We start from the raw sequence: 19812 nt of genomic DNA, 5'->3' as shown, positions 1-19812 counted from the left end.
CACAGAAGTGGAATAGGGTCAGGAATAGCTGAAGCCACACGTGGTTCTGTGTTGCTGTGGAGCCGTGCAAGGAGGCCTTCATAGAATTACTTGAGACCACCACTCCTTTTAGGATCCAGTAGAATTGCAATTCTGTGGTAATAGTGGATCGGTTTGAATGGGCCATACACACTCTGGGTGGTGTCAGCCACGATGTGGTGTAAGGCCAAAAATGAAGGCCCAATGTGATTTGCCACGTGGATGCCTGGTGATATTGGTACAACCCCAAATGGCCTGAGTGCAAGTTTCTTTCCCATTTAACTATCTTTTTGTATATTTTAAATTTTTTTCTCGTGTGTGTGTGTGTATGTAGAAACAGGGTCTTGGCCATGTTGTCCAGGCTGGTCTTGAACTCCTGGGATCAAGCAGTCCTTCCACTTTGGCCTCCCAGAGTGCTGGGATTATAGGTGGGAGACTCCATGACTGGCTACTTCATGCTCTTAAGTAATGTATCTGAATGGGTGCAGTGGCTCACGCCTGTAATCTCAGCACTTTAGGAGGCTGAGGCGGGTGGATCATTTTCCATCAGGAGTTTGAAAACAGCCTGCCCAATATGGCGAAACACCATCTCTATTAAAAATACAGAAATTAGGCCGGGCGCGGTGGCTCAAGCCTGTAATCCCAGCACTTTGGGAGGCCGAGACGGGCAGATCACGAGGTCAGGAGATCGAGACCATCCTGGCTAACATGGTGAAACCCCGTCTCTACTAAAAAATACAAAAAACTAGCCGGGCGAGGTGGCGGGCGCCTGTAGTCCCAGCTACTCGGGAGGCTGAGGCAGGAGAACCCGGGAGGCGGAGCTTGCAGTGAGCTGAGATCCGGCCACTGCACTCCAGCCTGGGCAACAGAGCGAGACTCTGTTTCAAAAAAAAATACAGAAATTAGCTGGGCATGGTGGTACATGCCTGTAATCCCAGCTACTGAGGTGCTGAGACAGGAGAATTGCTTGAACCCAGGAGGCGGAGGTTGCAGTGAGCCAAGATTGCACCACCATACTCCAGCCTGGGTGACAGAGCGAGACTCCCGTCACAAAAAAAAAAAAAAAAGAGAAAAGAAAAAAATAGGTAATGTGTCCTAGCCTCTGAAGCCTTTCCATCGATGGGACCAGGCAGAGTTCAAGTCAATGGCATCCTCCTGAGGGAATCAGGCCATTACATTCTCTTCATCTTACAAAGCTTGCATGCCATGGCCATGGTTGCTCTCTCTTATCTACAGTGCATCCCCCATGTGGCTTTCCGTGGTGAGTGGTGTCCCTCTTATCAGGCTGTTAATATGTTTGATTTTTTTTTTTTTTTTTTTTGAGGCAGAGTTTTGTTCTTGTTGCCCAGGCTGGAGTGCAGTGGCGCGATCTCGGCTCACTGCAACCTCTGCCTCCCAGGTTCAAGCGATTCTTCTGCCTCAGCATCCCGAGTAGCTGGGATCACAGGTGCCCGACACCACGCTCTGCTAATTTTTTGTATTTTTAGTAGACCGAGGTTTCACATTGTTGGCCAGGCTGGTCTCAAACTCCTGACCTGAGGCGATCCACCCGGCTCAGCCTCCCAAAACGCTGGGATAACAAATGTGAGCCACTGCGCCTGGCTCAATACATTTGATTTATAAATTGCTCTTGATGACATCTGTAGAATATCAGATGTCATTTGTTTTACCAACATTATAACCCTAGGGGGAGATTTTAACCCACCCTAGTTGAAGAAAAAGGAGGGAATTAAGATACTTTAAGCTGGCTGGACACTGTGCTAATGCCTGTAGTCTTAGCACTTTGGGAGGCCTAGATGGGCAGATCACAAAGTCAGGAGTTCGAGACCAGCCTGGCCAACATGGTGAAATCCTATCACTACTAAAAACACAAAAAATTAACCAGGTGTGGTGGTACACACCTGTAATCCCAGCTGTTCGGGAGATTGAGGCAGGATAATTGCTTGAACCCAGGAGGTGGAGGTTGCAGTGAGCCGAGATTGTGCCACTACACTTAAGCCTGGCGACAGAGTGAGACTCTGTCTCAAACAAACAAACAAAAACATATACTTTAAGTTGTTTAAAGGCAAGAGAGAGGCCAGTGGTGTGTGACAGTGAGCTGGGGATGGACATGGATATGTACCTGGAAGTCTAAAGAATGATGTGCATTCAGAGAGGGTATGTCTGATGTGCTGAAGGTGCCACATTGAGCTCTCCATGCCCTCGGTCATACTGGGGGAAGTGCTTGTCAGGAGGGGGTGGACTCTTATGTCACAGCCACCTCACAGATACCTATTTGTTCAACTAATTATTGTTGGTGGCTGTACCCCATGACCAGTGGGCCTAGTTTCTCCAGTGGCACCTGGAGGAGGTCATGGAGTCAGGGCTTTATTGAAAGCATACCAGGAACCTCCTCCTTGAGAGGAGGATGTGCGAGAGTAGATGTGTGGGAGAGAGGGATTGTGGTACCTCAGCATAGGGGCCGTTTGTAGTTTCATCTGTCAACATCATAACAGGGCACAGTGACTTTTGAAGACGTGGCTGTGAACTTTACCCAGGAGGAATGGAATCTCCTTAGTGAGGCTCAGAGATGCCTGTACCGTGATGTGACCCTGGAGAACCTGGCACTTATATCCTCCCTGGGTAAGTTGCTCACAATTACCCTGTGACCCGAGCTAGTCTCTGCTTTCCCCCCTCTTTCCCCATTGGCAAGACTTTCTCATGTCAGGAGCATGGACACAGCTTCCTGCTTCAGTTCTATGAGTAGGTTCTTGGTTGGCAGAACTGAGGTGTCCATACTGCCCTGCTCCTTTCTTGGAGCAGCCCCAACACCTGCTTTACTGCAGGCTCCCAGGGAGGGATTCATAGTCAGAAGCCCACCTTGTTAGTCCTGTGGATGTTTGGGTGTCCTTGTCCAGATTTCAGGTTCCTGTGTACCCAGAGTCTACTTCCTTTCTCTAGCTGCTATTTTCTTTTTTTTTTTTTTTTTTTTTTTTTGAGACGGAGTCTTGCTCTGTAGCCCGGGCTGGAGTGCAGTGGCCGGATCTCAGCTCACTGCAAGCTCCGCCTCCCGGGTTTAGGCCATTCTCCTGCCTCAGCCTCCGGAGTAGCTGGGACTACAGGCGCCTGCCACCTCGCCCGGCTAGTTTTTTGTATTTTTAGTAGAGATGGGGTTTCACGGTGTTAGCCAGGATGGTCTCGATCTCCTGACCTCGTGATCCGCCCGACTCGGCCTCCCAAAGTGCTGGGATTACAGGCTTGAGCCACCGCCCCCGGCCTAGCTGCTATTTTCTTATGCCTTCCTGTGGTGGGAATTGCCTTCACAGACTACATCACTGCCTACATAGACCAGAGGCTGTTCTTGTAAGACCTTCTTTAGAAATTCTCCTTGAAATACTGTTTTTTTCTCTCGTGGGCTTTCATGGGCTGAGTTGTTCTGAGACAATGTTGGCTGTTCCCTTGTTCTGTCTTTCACTTAGTTTGTACGTTATTCATTTCCCATGTATTTGATCATCATTGTGGTGGGATGCACAGTCCTCCATGCTGCAGAAGATGCAAATGAATTCAGCCTCAGCATAATGGGCTCAGAATGAATGTGTCCCTCAAGACTGGCACCCTGGGCTGGGTGAGGTGGCTCGTGCCTGTAATCCCAGCACTTTGGGAGGCCCAGGCAGGTGGATCATGAGGTCAGGAGTTCAAGACCAGCCTGGCCAAGATGGTGAAACCCTGTCTCTACTAAAAATACAAAAATTAGTCGAGTGTAGTGGCACATGCCTGTAATCCCCGCTACTTGGGAGGCTGAGGCAGAGAATTGCTTGAACTTGGGAGGGGAGGTTGCAGTGAGCCCAGATTGCGCCACTGCACTCCAGCCTGTGCGACAGAGCAAGACTCCGTCTCAAAAAAAAAGAAAAAGTGGCACCCTGGAGGAGGTCATGGAGTCAGGGCTTTATTGAAAGCATACTAGGAACCTAATCTATTTTAGTAGTATTTCTGTGGCAAGAGAAGTAAGCACACATAATTCGTCTTTTCTTCCTCATTCTTGAGAGCATCACACTTGTCACTTGTCTACCTTATCACTTCTACTCTTTTTTTTTTTTTTAACCTTTGACCTACTTGTACCCTAATATCCATTCTCCTGTCTAATCTTCACATCTCTGGACCCCAAATCTCATCCGTCTTACATACATCGCCATCTACAGTGTTCTCCAGTGTTGGCATAGAGATTTGTGTTAGCAAATATATATGCTTTGTTAAACTGACGTCGAGCAGTAGCTGCTGTGTTGTACTCCTGTTTTCCTTGGCCTGGACAAATCCCTCTCTACAGCACTCACATGTCATGAGGATGTAAAGTTCTGCAGATGAGTGGTTTGCAGATGCAGGAATTGTAGACCCTGCCTATACTCCCTGTGTTACATACCTGGTTGTGTTCTTTATGTTATGAGGCCTCCTACATTCTGTGACCTTTAGAGTCCAGTAATAATAAATAGCACCATGTTCCACCTGAAGCCAATGTTCTGTTCCTCCAAGTATTTCCTTGGAGTAATTCCTCAATTTGTCAGATACACTTGTGGGTGGTCTGTGCCTTCCCAGCAGAGTTAACATGCACTTCACCAGCATTTTCTTGCTTTCAGGTTGTTGGTGTGGAGTGGAAGATGAGGCACCTTCTAAGCAAAGTATTTATATACAAAGAGAGACTCAGGTCAGGATTCCTATGGCAGGTGTGTCTCCCAAGAAGGCCCACCCCTGTGAGATGTGTGGCCCTATCTTAGGAGACATTCCGCACATGGGAGATCATCAGGGAACACATCCCAAGCAGAAACTGCACAGCTGTGAGGCCTGGGGGAACAAATTGTATGACAGTGGAAACTTTAATCAACACCAGAATGAGTACATTGGAGAGAAACCCTACAGAGGCAGTGTTGAGGAAGTGTTGTTTGTGAAGAGGTGTAAGTTCCATGTGTCAGAGGAGTCATCTGTCTTCAGTCAGAGTGGGAAAGACTTTTTGCCCATTTCAGGATTACTCCAGCAGGAGGCCACTCACACTGGGGAGAAGTCAAACAGCAAAACTGAGTGTGTGTCTCCCTTTCAGTGGGGGGGAGCTCACTATAGCCATGGAGAATCCATGAAACATTTTAGCACCAAACATACACTCAGTCAGCACGAGAGACTTCTCCCTAGAGAAGAGTGTTATGTGTGCTGTGAATGTGGGAAATCCTTTAGCAAACATGCTAGCTGCAGTAATCATCAGAGAGTTCACACTGGTAAAAGACTTTATGAATGTGGAGAATGTGTGAAATCCTTTAGCAAATATGCTAGCTTCAGTAATCATCAGAGAGTTCACACTGGAAAAAAACATGAATGTGGAGAATGTGGGAAATCCTTTAGTCAAAAGAGAAGCCTCATTCAACATCAGCGATTTCACACTGGAGAAAAACCTTATGAGTGTGAAGAGTGTGGGAAATCTTTTAGTTCAGAAGGACATCTTAGGAGCCATCAACGAGTTCACGCTGGAGAAAGACCTTACGAGTGTGGAGAATGTGTGAAATCTTTCAGTCATAAGCGCAGTCTTGTTCACCATCAGCGAGTTCACACTGGAGAAAGACCTTATCAGTGTGGAGAATGTGGGAAATCTTTCAGTCAAAAGGGCAACCTCGCCCTACACCAGCGAGTTCACAGTGGAGAAAGACCTTATGAGTGTGGAGAATGTGGGAAATCTTTCAGTCATAAGCGCAGTCTTGTTCACCATCAGCGAGTTCACAGTGGAGAAAGACCTTATCAGTGTGGAGAATGTGGGAAATCTTTCAGTCAAAAGGGCAACCTCGTTCTACACCAGCGAGTTCACACTGGAGCAAGACCTTATGAGTGTGGAGAATGTGGGAAATCTTTTAGTTCAAAAGGACACCTTAGGAACCATCACCACATTCACACTGGAGACAGACTTTATGAGTGTGGAGAGTGTGGGAAATCTTTTAGTCATAAGGGCACCCTCATTCTACATCAGCGAGTTCACCCTAGAGAACGACCTTATGGGTGTGGAGAATGTGGGAAATCTTTTAGTTCAAACGGGCACCTTAGGAGCCATCAGCGTGTTCATACTGGAGAAAGACCTTATGAGTGTGGAGAATGTGGGAAATCTTTTAGTCATAAGCGCAGCCTTGTTCACCATCAGCGCATTCACACTGGAGAAAGACCTTACAAGTGTGGAGAATGTGGGAAATCTTTTATTGAAAAAGGACACCTTAGGAATCATCAGCGAGTTCACACTACAGAAAGACCTTTTAAGTGTGGGGAATGTGAGAAATGTTTTAGTCACAAGGGTAACCTCGTTCTACACCAGCATGGCCATATGGGAGGAAGGCCTTATGTGTGTAGGGAATGTGGAAAATTATTTAAGAAGAAGTCTCGCCTCCTTGCACACCAGAGAATTCACAATGGAGAAAAGCCATATGCTTGTGAAGCTTGTCAGAAATTTTTTAGGCACAAATACCAACTCATTGCACATCAGAGAGTTCACACTGGAGAAAGGCCTTATGAATGCAATGATTGTGGAAAATCATTTACCCACAGCTCTACGTTCCATGTTCATAAGTGAATTCACACTGGAGAAAAGCCTTATGAATGCAGTGAATGTGGAAAATCTTTTGCTGAAAGCTCCAGTCTCACTAAACACAGGAGAGTTCACACTGGTGAAAAGCCTTATAAATGTGAGAAATGTGGGAAATTATTTAACAAGAAGTCTCACTTCCTTGTACACCAGAAAGTTCACACTGGAGAAAAGTCATATGAGTGTGAGGATTGTCAGAAAGTTTTTAGCAAGAAGGACCACCTCATTGCACATCAGAGAGTTCACACTGGAGTAAAGCCATATGAATGCAATGATTGTGGGAAATCATTTACCCACAACTCTGCATTCCATGTTCATAAGAGAGTTCACACTGGTCACACGACCTTATGAGTGCAGTGAATGTGGGAAATATTTTGCTGGAAGCTCCTGTCTCACTAAACAAAAAAGAGTTCACACTGGAGAAAAGCCATATGGGTGGAGTGAATGTGGGGAGAAATTTAGCCAAAGCTTTTCACTTTTTCATCATCAGAGAGTTCACAAGAGAAAGGCCTTAATTGTGTAGTGAATGTGGGAAATCCTTTGCCAAAACTTTCAGTCTCATTAAACGCAGGAGAGTTCACACTGGAGTAAGGTCTTGTGATTGCAGCAAATGTGGAAAAAAAGTTACCTGAAGGTCTTCTCTCTTTGAACATCAGAGTTCACACTAGACAAATGAAATACATTTGGGCGATTTTGTAGCCACACTTCTGTGCTCCTTCAACATCAGAGTTAACACTGGATCAAGGCCTTACCAGTGTGACAAATGTGACATATTTATATAGAAATCTAGCTTCATAATACACAGGAGACTTCCCACTGCAGAAACGCTTTTTGAATGTAATGAATGCAAGAAAGGCTTCAGCATGTTTTTTTTTTTTGAGATGGAGTCTCACTCTGTCACCCAGGCTGTAGTGCAGTAGTGTGGTCTAGGCTCACTGCAAGCTCTGCACCCCGGGTTCACACCCTTCTCCTGCCTCAGCCTCCCGAGTAACTGGGACTACAGATGTCCACCACCACGCCCGGCTAATATTTTGTATTTTCAGTAGAGACAGGGTTTCACCGTGTTAGCCAGGATGGTCTTGATCTCTTGACCTCGTGATCCGCCCACCTCGGCCTCCCAAAGTGCTGGGATTACAGGAATAAGCCACCACGCCCAGCCCAGCCTTCAGCCTTCTTATTAGAGCCTCAAACATTGTCATGAGAAACACACAATAGATGTATATGGAATGTTATTTCTTTTTCAATGTAACATTCGAGGAGCTCCTTTGAGGGTGCCACCTGCCTAGATTGAATGTCATTTATCGAGAATCTGTAAAATTTCCAAGCATGGGGCAGCTACAGTGCATTTTTCACTCTACCCAGGTGCCTTGCTAGATTTTTTTTTGAGATAGTGTGTCACTCTGTCGCTCAGGATGGAGTGTAGTGATGTGTTCACATTTCTTGATCTCCTGGACTTGTGATTCTCTTGCCTCAGCCTCCTGAGTAGCTGAAACCACAGGCATGCACCACCATGCTCCACTAATTCTTTAAGTTTTGGAGACACAGGGTCTCACCATGTTGCCCAGGCTGGTCTTCAACTTCTGGACTCAAGTGATCTTTCCACCTTGGCCTCCAAGCATGCTGGGATTACAGGTGTGAGTTACTGTGCCTCACTTTTTTTTTTTTTTTTAAACTTTTAATTTCTGATCTAGTCACAGAAGGATTTGTTGAGTAGCTTCAGCACTTCTTCCTTTGTCATTTTTTTCTGTCTGATAAGTCGTGCCATGGACCTTACCCATTTTTATCCCAGAGGCCTCTTATGTTGACTTGAAAAGATGAACTATGTCTTTCAGAGATCTTGTGGGTATCACATAAATCTTGACAAATTTTCTACCCTCCAAGTCATGATCCTAAGGACAGCTTGCCTCCCATTTCTCCAGTTTGTGCTATTATGGAGGCCTTATTGTTTCAGCCTTCTTCAATCTTGAGGGTTGTTGTCACTGTATGCGTGGTTCAGAAACAAGTAGGTCCTGTTACCATGAAGGGGGTCACAGCTTTTGTTGGCATAGCTAAACTCTTTGTGGCTCATGGGACAGTATGAATGCAGAACATAGCTTTCTCGACTTGTGGACTGCTTTGCATAGCTGCCAGAGGCCTCCAGAGAAGGCCTTCAGGGCTTTGTGGTCTTTATCTGTAGCATGGATACTAAAATTTGTGGACTCATAGGTCAGCTGGCTCCAGGGCATTTTTTGTGACAATTTCTGGTGTTTTTTGAACAAGACAAAATTCTCACTTTTACGAGGTATATTGCATTGTACTTGGTACTGCTGAGGGAAGTTTGTTCCCCAGCTCTTGCAATGCAGACACATGCCTTGATATCCAGAATTCTGTAGGATAACATCATAGATTGTAATGCTATTGGGTGAAATTATAATTTTATAGAATTACTGCATTTATAGGCAGTGAAGGAGACAGAATAATGTAATTGCAACACTTTTTTTTTTTTTTTTTTTTTTTTTTTTTTTTTTTGAGACGGAGTCTCGCGCTGTTGCCCAGGCTGGAGTGCAGTGGTGCAATTTTGGCTCACAGCAGTCTCTGCCTCCCAGGTTCAAATGATTCTCCAGCCTCAGCCTCCCGAGTAGCTGGGACTACAGGCACGTGCCACCACACCCAGCTAATTTTTGTATTTATAGTAGACATGTGGTTTCACCGTGTTGGCCAGGCTGGTCTCGAACTCCTGACCTCGTGATCCGCTGGCCTCAGCCTCCCAAAGTGCTGGGATTACAGGTGTGAGCCACCGTGCCTGACATAATGCATGTCTTTTAAAAGGGCATCCACGATGATCCAGTCACTATGTATGTGATGAATATGCAGATACAGGAATTTCAGTTCTTCCATAATGATGAATGTTGTATTGTTGAGGCCATTGTCAGAGGAAATACTCTAGAGGTTTTGTGAATTCCTGTACCCATTCTGGGCTGTGCACCTCAAGGTCATTCCTGCATTAGCAGGAGGAAGATGATAGGGAGAAGGGAGATCTCAGTTCAGTGATGTGGCCTTTGTGACCAGCCAGCCAGTTAATCAGATGGAAATGGCCTTATTGCCACATCAATATTTGCTACCACGGAGGCTAGTTTTCTCACTTAGGGCATGAGAAGAATTGGTGTAGTCAGTATAGAGTTGCCAAACCTATTCTCCAAAAATAATGATAAATATTTTTCTTTTGAATTGCATTTTTTTATTATTTTTAAATTTTTTTTTTATGAGATGGAGTCTCACTGTGTTGCCCAGGCTGAATGGAGTGCAGTGGCACGATCTCGTCTCACTGCAAGCCTTGCCTCCTGGGTTCACACCATTCTCCTGCCTCAGCCTTCCAAGTACCTGGGACTACAGGCACCCACCACCACACCTGGTTAATTTTTTGTATCTTTACTAGAGATGGGGTTTCACCGTGTTAACCAAGATGGTATCGATCTCCTGAATTCGTGATCTGCCCACCTGGGCCTCCCAAAATGCTGGGATTACAGGCATAAGCCACTGCGCCCAGCAATTTTTTTTTTTCTTTTTTGAGATAGAGTCTCACTGTCACCCAGGCTGGAGTACAGTGGCATGACCTAGGCTCACTGCAACCTCTACTTCCTAGGTTCAAGCAGTTCTCCTGGTTCAGCCTCCCGTGTAGCTGGGACTGGAAGCATGTGCCACCATGCCCAGCCAATTTTTGTATTTTTAGTAGAGACGGAGTTTTGCCATGTTCGCCAGGCTGATCTCGGACTCCTAACCTCAGGTGATCTGCCTGCCTCAGCCTCCAAAAGTGGTGGGATTACAGGTGTGAGCCACTGCTCCCAGTCTGAAGTATATTTTAAAGCAGTGATAAGTTATAAGTTATGAATTACATTCAGTAAAGTATGCATATTTAAACTGTAGTATGTGATAAATTTGGAGTTTCATATAATCCCATGAAACCACTGACATAGTCACAATAATGAATTTAACACCTTTATATTTACCTGGAACCTTTTTTTAAAGTCTTTCTTTCTGTTCTCCAGACGATCAATGATTTACTTTGCTGTACAGTAAAGTACTTTCCATTTTCTGGAATTTTAGATGACTGATGTAATAAAGTGTTTCCTCATATAATCCCTGGGTGCTCTCTTGTATCATTTTTTTGTTTTTTAATGACCAGTATATATATATATTTATTTTTTTGGAGATGGAGTCTTGCTCTGTGCCCAGCCTGGAGTGCAGTGGTGCGATCTTGGCTCACTGCAAGTTCCGCCTCCCGGGTTCATGCCATTCTCTTGCCTCAGCCTCCGGAGCAGGTGAGACTACAGGCGCCCGCCACCATGCCCGGCTAATTTTTTTGTATTTTTAGTAGAGACGGGGTTTCATCGTGTTAGCCAGGATGGTCTCGATCTCTTAACCTCGTGATCCACCCGCCTCGGCCTCCCAAAGTGCTGGGATTACAGGCTTGAGCCACCGCACCTGACCCAAAATGTATTTATTTAATATTAATCACAAGGCCTCCACCAAGGCTTAAATTAAAAGACAAAAGAAAAATAGTACCAAAGCTCAAGATACAGAGTTCTATACAGAAATCACGGAAAGGGCAGACAATCTAAGGAAAAATTAAAAAAACACAAGGATAGGCTGCGCAGCGTGGGTCAGAGCTCCTGGCTGGTGACCTACTTTGAGTAGCTTTCTTGCAGGTACTTCCTTATTTTTATTTTTTTTTGAGACGGAGTTTCACTCTTGTTGTCCAGGCTGGAGTGCAATAGTGAGATCTCAGCTCACCGCAACCTCCGCCTCTCGGGTTGAAGTGATTCTCCTGCCTCAGCCTCCTGAGTCGCTGGGATTACAGGCACATGCCACCACGCTTGGCCAATTTTTAATTTTTTTAAATAGAGATGAGGTTTCTCCATGTTTATCAGGCCTTGGACTCTATCTACCTCAGGTGATCCACCCACCTCGGCCTCCCAAAGTGCTGGGATTAGTCGTGAGCCACCGCGCCCGGCCCTTGCAAGTACTTCTTAAAGCTGTGGGGTTTCCCAGAGCTTGGAAGCATGTGTGTTCAAAGGGCTATTTATTAATGTTGGGTTCTAGCAGGCACTGGATAGAGAGCAGGATGGTCCTGATATCATACAGGGCAAACCACTTCTTCAGGATTTCCAGGCATATGTTACCCTGGGTGTTCATGTTAGGGTGGTAGCAGGGTGTGAGGAACTTCACCATGGGTGCATTGTAAGGGTGGGTAGTTACTGAGGAACTCTAGCAAGAGTTTATACCTCAGGTCTTCATACACTGTGCCAGCAGCTCCATGGATAGTCTCCATTTGATAAGGCTTTCAGGGAAGGCAGAAATTCTTTTTTTTTTTTTTTTGAGTCGGAGTCTAGCTCTGTCGCCCAGGCTGGAGTGCAGTGGCCAGATCTCAGCTCACTGCAAGCTCCGCCTCCCGGGTTTACGCCATTCTCCTGGCTCAGCCTCCCGAGTAGCTGGGACTACAGGCGCCTGCCACCTCGCCCGGCTAGTTTTTTGTATTTTTTAGTAGAGACGGGGTTTCACCGTGTTAACCAGGATGGTCTCGATCTGCTGACCTTGTGATCCGCCCATCTCGGCCTCCCAAAGTGCTAGGATTACAGGCTTGAGCCACCGCGCCCGGCGGCAGAAATTCTTTTGTCACCAGGCATTGTGAGGGTTACCAGCTCCTGCTGTAGCCTTTTGCCTACAGGGTCCCAGGCAATGCTCCTGCTGGGCTCAGCTCCTTTATGGGTGGTGGCAACACTGACAGCGACTGGGTCAAAGTTTTGGGAGGCTACCTGGGTGGCAAGAACTCAGAAAATGTGACTGCATCTGTGATCATCATGTTTATTTTTTAATCTTTATTTATTTAGAGACGGAGTCTTGCTCTTATCACCCAGGCTGGAGTGCAGTGGCATGATCTTGGCTCACCACAACCTCCGCCTCCCGGGTTCAAGCCATTTTCTTGCTTCAGCCTGCGGAGTAGCTGGGATTACAGGCACTTGCCACCACGCCCGGCTAAGTTTTTATATTTTTAGTAGAGACAGGGTTTTTCCATGTTGGTCAGGCTGGTCTTGAACTCCCAACCTCAGGTGATCCACCCACCTCGGCTTCCCAAAGTGCTGGGTTACAGGCATGAGCCACCACACCTGGCTTAAAAATATTACAGGCCGGGTGCGGTGGCTCTGGCCCACATAGTGAAACCCCGTCTCTACTAAAAATACAAAAATGAGCTGGGCTTTTAGTGGCACGTACCTGTAATCCCGGCTACTTGGGAGGCTGAGGCAAGAGAATCGAACCCGGGAGACGGAGGTTGTGGTGAGCCAAGATCACGCCACTGCACTCCAGCCTGGGTGACAAAGTGAGACTCCATCTAAGAAAAAAAAAAAAGAAAATATTTTTAAGTTCTCAGTCAACTTTAACTGAATAGTTAGTGGTCAGTTTTGTAATCACAGTGACATTCTTGCAAACAAATATAATGTGTGGCCTCTTTGATATACTGGATAGTTAAAAATTGTTTTAAAGTTTTGCCTAATATTTTATGATTTATCTCAATGTAATCTGTGTAGTGAAATTTATAGATGATGCCTTTTTTTTTTTTTTTTTTTAAAGACAAGAGTCTAGCTCTGTTGCCTAGGCTGGAGGGCATGATGTCAGCTTACTGCAATCTCCGCCTCCTGCATTCAAGCGATTCTCGTGCCTCAGACTCCCAAACAGCTGGGATTACAGGTGCACGACACCACGTCTGGCTAATTTTTGGATTTTTAGTAGAAATGGTGTTTCACGGTGTTGGCCTGACTAGTCTCGAACTCCTGTCAAGTGATCCACCTGTCTCAGCCTCCCAAAGTGCTGGGATTACAGGCATGAACCACTGCGCCCAGCCTAAATGACTACTTTTTATGTTACACATTTTAAGTAATTTTTGTCATTTCCATCTTAGGTTGTTGCTTTTTTGTTTTTTGAGACGAAGTCTCGCTCTGTCACCCAGGCTGGAGTGCAGTGGCATGATCTTGGCTCACTGCAAGCTCTGCCTCCTGGGTTCATGCCATTCTCCTGCCCCAGCCTCCCGACTAGCTGAGACTACAGGCTAATTTTTTTGTATTTTTAGTAGAGACGGGGTTTCACAGTGTTAGCCGGGATGGTCTCGATCTCCTGACCTCGTGATCTGGCCACCTCGGCCTCCCAAAGTGCTGGGATTATGGGTGTGAGCCACCGTGCCTGGCCGGGTTGTCGCTTTTAATGTGCTTTGGTTTTAATTTTATGTAGAAAAGTAAAATGTTTTTTTCTCTTGAAATTTAATCCTTGCTTTTAATGATTTGTGCACCCCAATTTATTAAGAAAATATTAAAAAAATAATCTTGAGTTGGGCATAGTAGTTTATTTCTGTAATCCCAGCACATTGGGAGGCAGAGGCAGGCTGTTGACTTGAGCCCAGGAGATTGAGACCACCATGGGCAACATGGGAAAATCCTGTGTCCACAAAAAATGCAAAAATTAGCCGGGCAGGGTGCCTGCCTGTAGTCCCAGCTACCCAGGAGGCTGAGGTGGCAGGATTACTTGAACCCTGGGGGTGTCTGAGGCTGCAGTGAGCCATGATCATGCCACTGCATTCCAGCCTGGGCAGAAGAGCAAGATTCTGTCTCCAAAAATAAAATAAAAAGTATATGTGTGTATATAGACATATATACACACACACGTATATATAATGCCTTTGTATGTGTAGACTTGATTTAATTTTCAATTTTCATGTGAAGCATAAATTGAGCAGTTTTTCTATCTCAATTTTTAATCTATTTTAACATTATATTACATTATCTATTTTCTCTGGAAATTGATAAGCAACATACACCCCTCAAGACATGGAATTTCAAATAGGAAAAGATGTATGAATCTTTTGTACAAAAAAATTCCGACATATATTTAAGTCACATACAAGCAGGAAGATTAACTTCATAAGAGAATTAGCAAAAGTTGTATTAATTCAAGACAAGAGCCTGCAGAGCCTAAAATTGCTTAGTACTGTTTTTGCCTATATAAACTGTAGTTTTGCCTATATAAACTGTAGTTTATGGATAAAATAAAGGATTTTTTTTTTTTTTTTGAGGCAGGTCTCGCTCTGTTGCCCAGGCTACAGTACAATGGCACCATCTCGGCTGACTGCAACCTCCATTTTCCAGGAAGGCTCTTTTTTTTTTTTTTTTTTTTTTGAGACGGAGTCTCGCTCTGTCACCCAGGCTGGAGTGCAGTGGCCGGATCTCAGCTCACTGCAAGCTCCGCCTCCCGGGTTCACGCCATTCTCCTGCCTCAGCCTCCCGAGTAGCTGGGACCACAGGCGCCCGCCACCTCGCCCGGCTAGTTTTTTGTATTTTTTAGTAGAGACGGGGTTTCACTGCGTTAGCCAGGATGGTCTCGATCTCCTGACCTCGTGATCCGCCCGTCTCAGCCTCCCAAAGTGCTGGGATTACAGCCTTGAGCCACTGCGCCCGGCTGGAAGGCTCTTTAATTCCCCCTGATTATAAAGGTTTTGTGCAAACATAATTTGGTATAATAAAATATTTACACAAGAGACAGACACATACTCGTCAGTGTGTACGGTCATAATTTGAACAAGCCCTTTTAAACTTCTAGATATTATTGAAACTCCTACGTTGATTAAAAATGATCAAAGATCTTTCCAGTGAGAAGGATGAAAAATACTAGTGAGAATGAACTATCACTATTTCATATATGTGCCTATATGTGCTTACATATGCTTACATACAGCTCATGCTGTAATACAAGGTGACATTTAGGGGTTGAGACTTAACATCTGATTATACCTTGCTATTTATAACTTACAATCTTTTATTCACATTTCTCAAGTGCTATGCCTTTAGGTGCCTATACATCATGCTATCATAGAATTTCTAGGGATAAGCCGGGGGTGGTGGCAGACGCCTGTAATCGCAGCACTTTAGAAGGCCAAGGAGGGTGGATCATGAGGTCAGGAGTTTGATACCAGCCTGGCTAACATAGTGAAATCTCATCTCTACTAAAAATACAAAAATTAGCTGGGCGTGGTGGCACGAACCAATAGGCCCAGCTACTCAGGAGGCTGAGGGAAGAGAATCACTTGAACCTGGGAGGCAGAGGTTGCAGTGGGCGGAGACCACGCCATTGCACTTCAGCCTGGGTGACAGACTGTAGCTCAAAAAAAAAGGTGTAAAGGTAAACTGAGGCTGGAGCCGAACCGGGAACGAAGACACAAGGCAAATGGCAGTGAGAATAGCCTTTTATTAGGGCTTGCGGGCGAGGTTCCTCAGTCCAAAGGCATGGGCCGAGGAAGTCGCGCTGAGGGAGGAGGGTAGGGGCTTTTTATAGCCTGAGAGGTAGGGAAGCTGGTTGTGCAAATGGGGCCTGGGGGGTCTTGAAACTACTAGGGCAGGAGTTGAGTAAGGGTCATGAGGACGGGGTCTTTGGAAACTGTTAACCAAAACTGCTGTTTACGACCTTGTGGAATGCAGGTGAGCTGCAGGTCATGGGGGAGTGTGGTTGCCCAGCTGGAACTCTGACGCATGTAAGTCTGCAGGTGTGTACAAGGGTGAAGGGAGTCTTTAACAAAAGGCCTGCTATGCCAGGTAATGCCGCCATGTTGGGTCTAGATTCCTGCCTAACATTCCGACCTCTTTCTAATAAGAAAATGGGGCAACGTGTTCATCTGGCTGCTTCCTGCTGGTATGGGTCATCGTGGGGATCTTCGGAGGTCGGAACTCGGGTATAGGGGTGGAGCAGCATCTGATTGAAAGTGACCTGGGAGACTTCTTTCATGCGGTCCTGGATGAAGCGGAGGACACAGGGAGCTATGAGTAGCAAGAAGCCAATGATTAGTAAGGGGCTTAGAAAGGGTAGGACTTAACCGGCCACAGACGACTGCCGCTAAGTGAGGGCCTTGATCCAAGGTTTTTCTGGTGGAGTCTTTCCTGAATCTTTTCTAGAGTGAGGAAATTGGTTTCTACTAGTCCTGACTCATTGATGTAGTGTTCGGCCAGGAAGGGGAAAGGAGGGGGTTAGGTTAGAGAAGTTAAAAGGGCTGGGTAAGGGTACCGCAACCAGTGGGGGCTTATTCTATCTGCTGTGAGGCTTTTTGTAGTGGGTGTGAAGAGTATGCCTAGGTAGGTGACAGAAGGGCTGCGAAGTTGAGCCTTAGCCGGGGTAACCTGATAACGCTGGTCGCCTAGAAAATTTAAAAGTGTAGCAATATCTGCAAGGGAGCACTGCTAGGAAGGACTACATAGTAGTAAGTCATCGACATACTGCAATAGTGTGCTGTGGGTCAGGGGACAGGGAACAACATCCTGTGCCAGTGCCTGTCCGAAAAAATGGGGGCTATCACGGAACCTTTGAGGCAAAACAGTCTTAAGTCAGCTGGGAAGAAATATGAGTGTCTGGATCTTCCTATGTAAAAGCAAACAAAGTGACAGTCGGATGTAAGGGAATGGTGAAGAAGGCATCTTTTAGGTCAAGGACAATAAAGTGAGTGGTATGGGGGGAATGTGCGAGAGAAGTGTATATGGGTTAGGAACAACTGGAAAGGTGGGGACTACTGCCTCACTGATGACGCGTAGGTCCTGCACGAGGCAATAGGCCCTAGAGCTTTTCCGTACAGGCGGGATAGGAGTATTACATGGTGAGTTGGCAGGAACTAGAATGTGCTGCCAGAGCAGGCGTGTAATGATAGGTTTTAATCCCTGTCGATGTTCAAGGGAGATAGGGAACTGGGGTCTAGAGGGAAACTTGGAAGGGTCTTTTAGCCGGATGCAGACGGAGTATGGTGCTGGGCGAGGATTGGGGTGGAGGTGTCCCACACCTTAGGGTTAATGGGGACTGGAAACAGGAGTGGGGGGTCAGCCTGGTGGGGCTTGTCAGGTGAGAGGAGGGGGAAGAGGAACGTGAGGTGTGGGGAGGGGTTGGGTGGGAAGTGAACTGAGGCCCCTAGCTTGGAGAGGAGATCTCGTCCTAACAAAGGGACTGGGCACAAAGGAATGATAAGAAATGAGTGCGGGAAGAGGGAGCCATCCAGTCGGCAAGACAGAGGAGCAGTCTGGCGGTAGGTGGAGGGAGTGCCATCAATTCCCATGACCATGACAGTGGAGGGGTGGCTGGGGCCACTGAAGGAAGGCAAAACAGAGTAGGTAGCCTCCGTGTCCATAAGGAAAGATATGGACTTACCCATTACCTGGAGCATAACCCTGGGCTCGGCGAGAGTGAGAGGGGTCCCCGAGTCTGGGCTTCTTCAATCTTCATCAGTGTCGAGGAGCTGGAAGGCGCCTCCAGTACCTGGAGGAGGGTCGTCACGTGGCTACGTAGCTACCGTCCTCAGGTTGGGGCAGTCCGACTTCCAGTGGCCCATCTGCCGACAGTTTGGATAGGGGCGAGTTGGCTCCTTTGGGTTAGGGCACTGCCTGGCCCAGTGGCCGTCGTTGCCGCACTTGAAGCAGGCACCAGGTGGCGCTCGGGTAGTACCTCTTTTCTGGGAGCTCCTGGAGCTGGCCGGCCTCAGGGCTGCTACCAAGGCCTGGGTTTGGAGTTGTACCTTCTGTTTTAGCCTGGCCTGTCGTTGGGCCTCAGCTGCTTCCTCTGTGGAGTTGTAGACCTTGAAGGCCAGTTTGACTAAATCCTGGATGGGAGTTTGAGGGCCTTCCTCCGCCTTCTTAAATTTTTTTTGGATATCAGGGGCCGACTGAGAAATGAAATATGAGGGCAAAATGGTTCCTCCTGTGGGGGAGGCAGTCCAACATAAGTCTTTATTTCATTATTTTTAAATATCTTAATGAAATGGGAAAGATAAAATTCATTTTAAAAAACAAGCCTAGAGGTGTGAGGCTAGGCAGGGTGCTGTAAACCAAGCACTTTTGGAGGCCGAGGCAAGTGGATTGCCTGAGCCCGGGAGTTTGAGATCAGACTGGGCAACAAGGTAAAAAAAAAAAATTTACAGAAAATACAAAAATTAGCCAGGGGTGGTGCACCCCTGTATTTCCAGCTACTCTGGAGGCTGAGGAAGAGTGCTTGAGCCCAGAAAGCAGAGGCTGCAATGAGCTGAGATTGTGCCACTGCACTCCAGCCTGGGGGACAGAGTGAGACCTTGTCTCAAAACAAAACAAAAAAGCATGTAAAACATAAATAGTTGACTCAAAATGCTATAACCACTTATTAAAATGAACAATTTCAAATACTAACCATACTCTCCCTCTTCGTAAGATAGAAGAACAGAAATTCTTGGACACTGATGGTAGATACATAAATGAGCAATAATTTTATTCTTATATAATAGTTTGGGGTTGCTTAAAAAGTTGTACATTAGGCCAAGCGTGGTAGCTCACGCCCAAGAAGCCGAGGCAGGCATATCATTTGAGGTCAGGAGTTTGTAACCAGCCTGGCCAGCATGGTGAAACCAATCTCTAATAAAAATACAAAAAATTATCCAGGCATGGTGGTGCACACCTGTAATTCCAACTACTCGGGAGGCTGAAGCAGGAAAATCACTTGAACTTGGGAGGCAGAGGTTGCAGTGAGCCAAAATAATGCCACTGAACTCCAGCCTGGGTGACACAGCCAGTCTGTCTCACAAAAGAGTTGTACTTTAATCTATCATGTGACTCAGGCACTACACACCACTGTATTAACATAGTGAAGGATACCTATATAAACAACTGCATTCAAATGTAGCAGTTGCATTTATAACAGACAAAAACAAGCAACTGAAATACACTTCAACAGATAAACGATATACAGTAAGTTTTCATAGCATGTGATTCTTTCTGCAGAGAAGGTCTGGCTATGTTGCCCGGGCTGATCTCTTAACTCCTGGCCTCGCGTGAACCACCTCATTCTCCCAAAGCATCAGGTTTACAAGCATGAGCCACCATGCCTGGTTCAGCATGTCATATTCCAAGTGATACAAAAAGAATGAAGGTCGGGTGCAGAGGCTCATGCCTGTAATCTTAGCACTTTGGGAGGCCACGGTGGGTGGATCACTTGAGGTTAGGAGTTCAAGACCAGCCTGGCCAACATGGTAAAACCCCGTCTCCACTAAAAATACAAATTAGCCAGGCGTGGTGGTGTGTACCCGTAATCCCAGCTCCTCGGGAGGCTAAAGTAGGAGAATCTCGTGAACCCAGGAGGCCCAAGTTGCAGTGAGCCAAGATTGTGCCACCACACGCCAGCCTGGGTGACAGAAT

The 19812-nt window shown here is 46.3% G+C and overlaps 1 protein-coding gene and 1 pseudogene across 4 annotated transcripts in view; one reads left to right on the top strand and one right to left on the bottom strand.

Annotated features, from left to right (window-relative positions):
* Window positions 1–19812, top strand: part of ZNF814 (zinc finger protein 814) — a 34331-nt gene that overhangs the window by 12336 nt on the left and 2183 nt on the right. For 2 of the 3 annotated variants that reach the window (XM_050768587.1, XM_050768588.1), the window contains exons 2-3: window positions 2514–2640; window positions 4629–8437. The exons of the other annotated variant lie outside the window; for it this stretch is intronic. In XM_050768587.1, coding sequence (XP_050624544.1) covers window positions 2514–2640; window positions 4629–6589 — 2088 coding nt within the window. In that variant the 3' untranslated portion in view covers window positions 6590–8437. Of the gene's footprint in view, window positions 1–2513; window positions 2641–4628; window positions 8438–19812 lie in introns of those variants that run through there. 3 annotated transcript variants of the gene reach the window in all.
* LOC126941877 (ubiquitin-conjugating enzyme E2 C-like) lies at window positions 8272–16467 on the bottom strand (annotated as a pseudogene). Its single transcript, XR_007721451.1, has 2 exons — window positions 12253–16467; window positions 8272–11944 (listed from the first exon to the last, which is right to left on the bottom strand). The product of XR_007721451.1 is annotated as a ubiquitin-conjugating enzyme E2 C-like (transcript).

Source organism: Macaca thibetana, chromosome 19 (assembly GCF_024542745.1).
Source record: "Macaca thibetana thibetana isolate TM-01 chromosome 19, ASM2454274v1, whole genome shotgun sequence".
Classification (NCBI taxonomy): domain Eukaryota; kingdom Metazoa; phylum Chordata; class Mammalia; order Primates; family Cercopithecidae; genus Macaca; species Macaca thibetana.
Note: the sequence above shows the minus strand (reverse complement) of the source record. Positions and strands in the feature narration are given on the sequence as shown.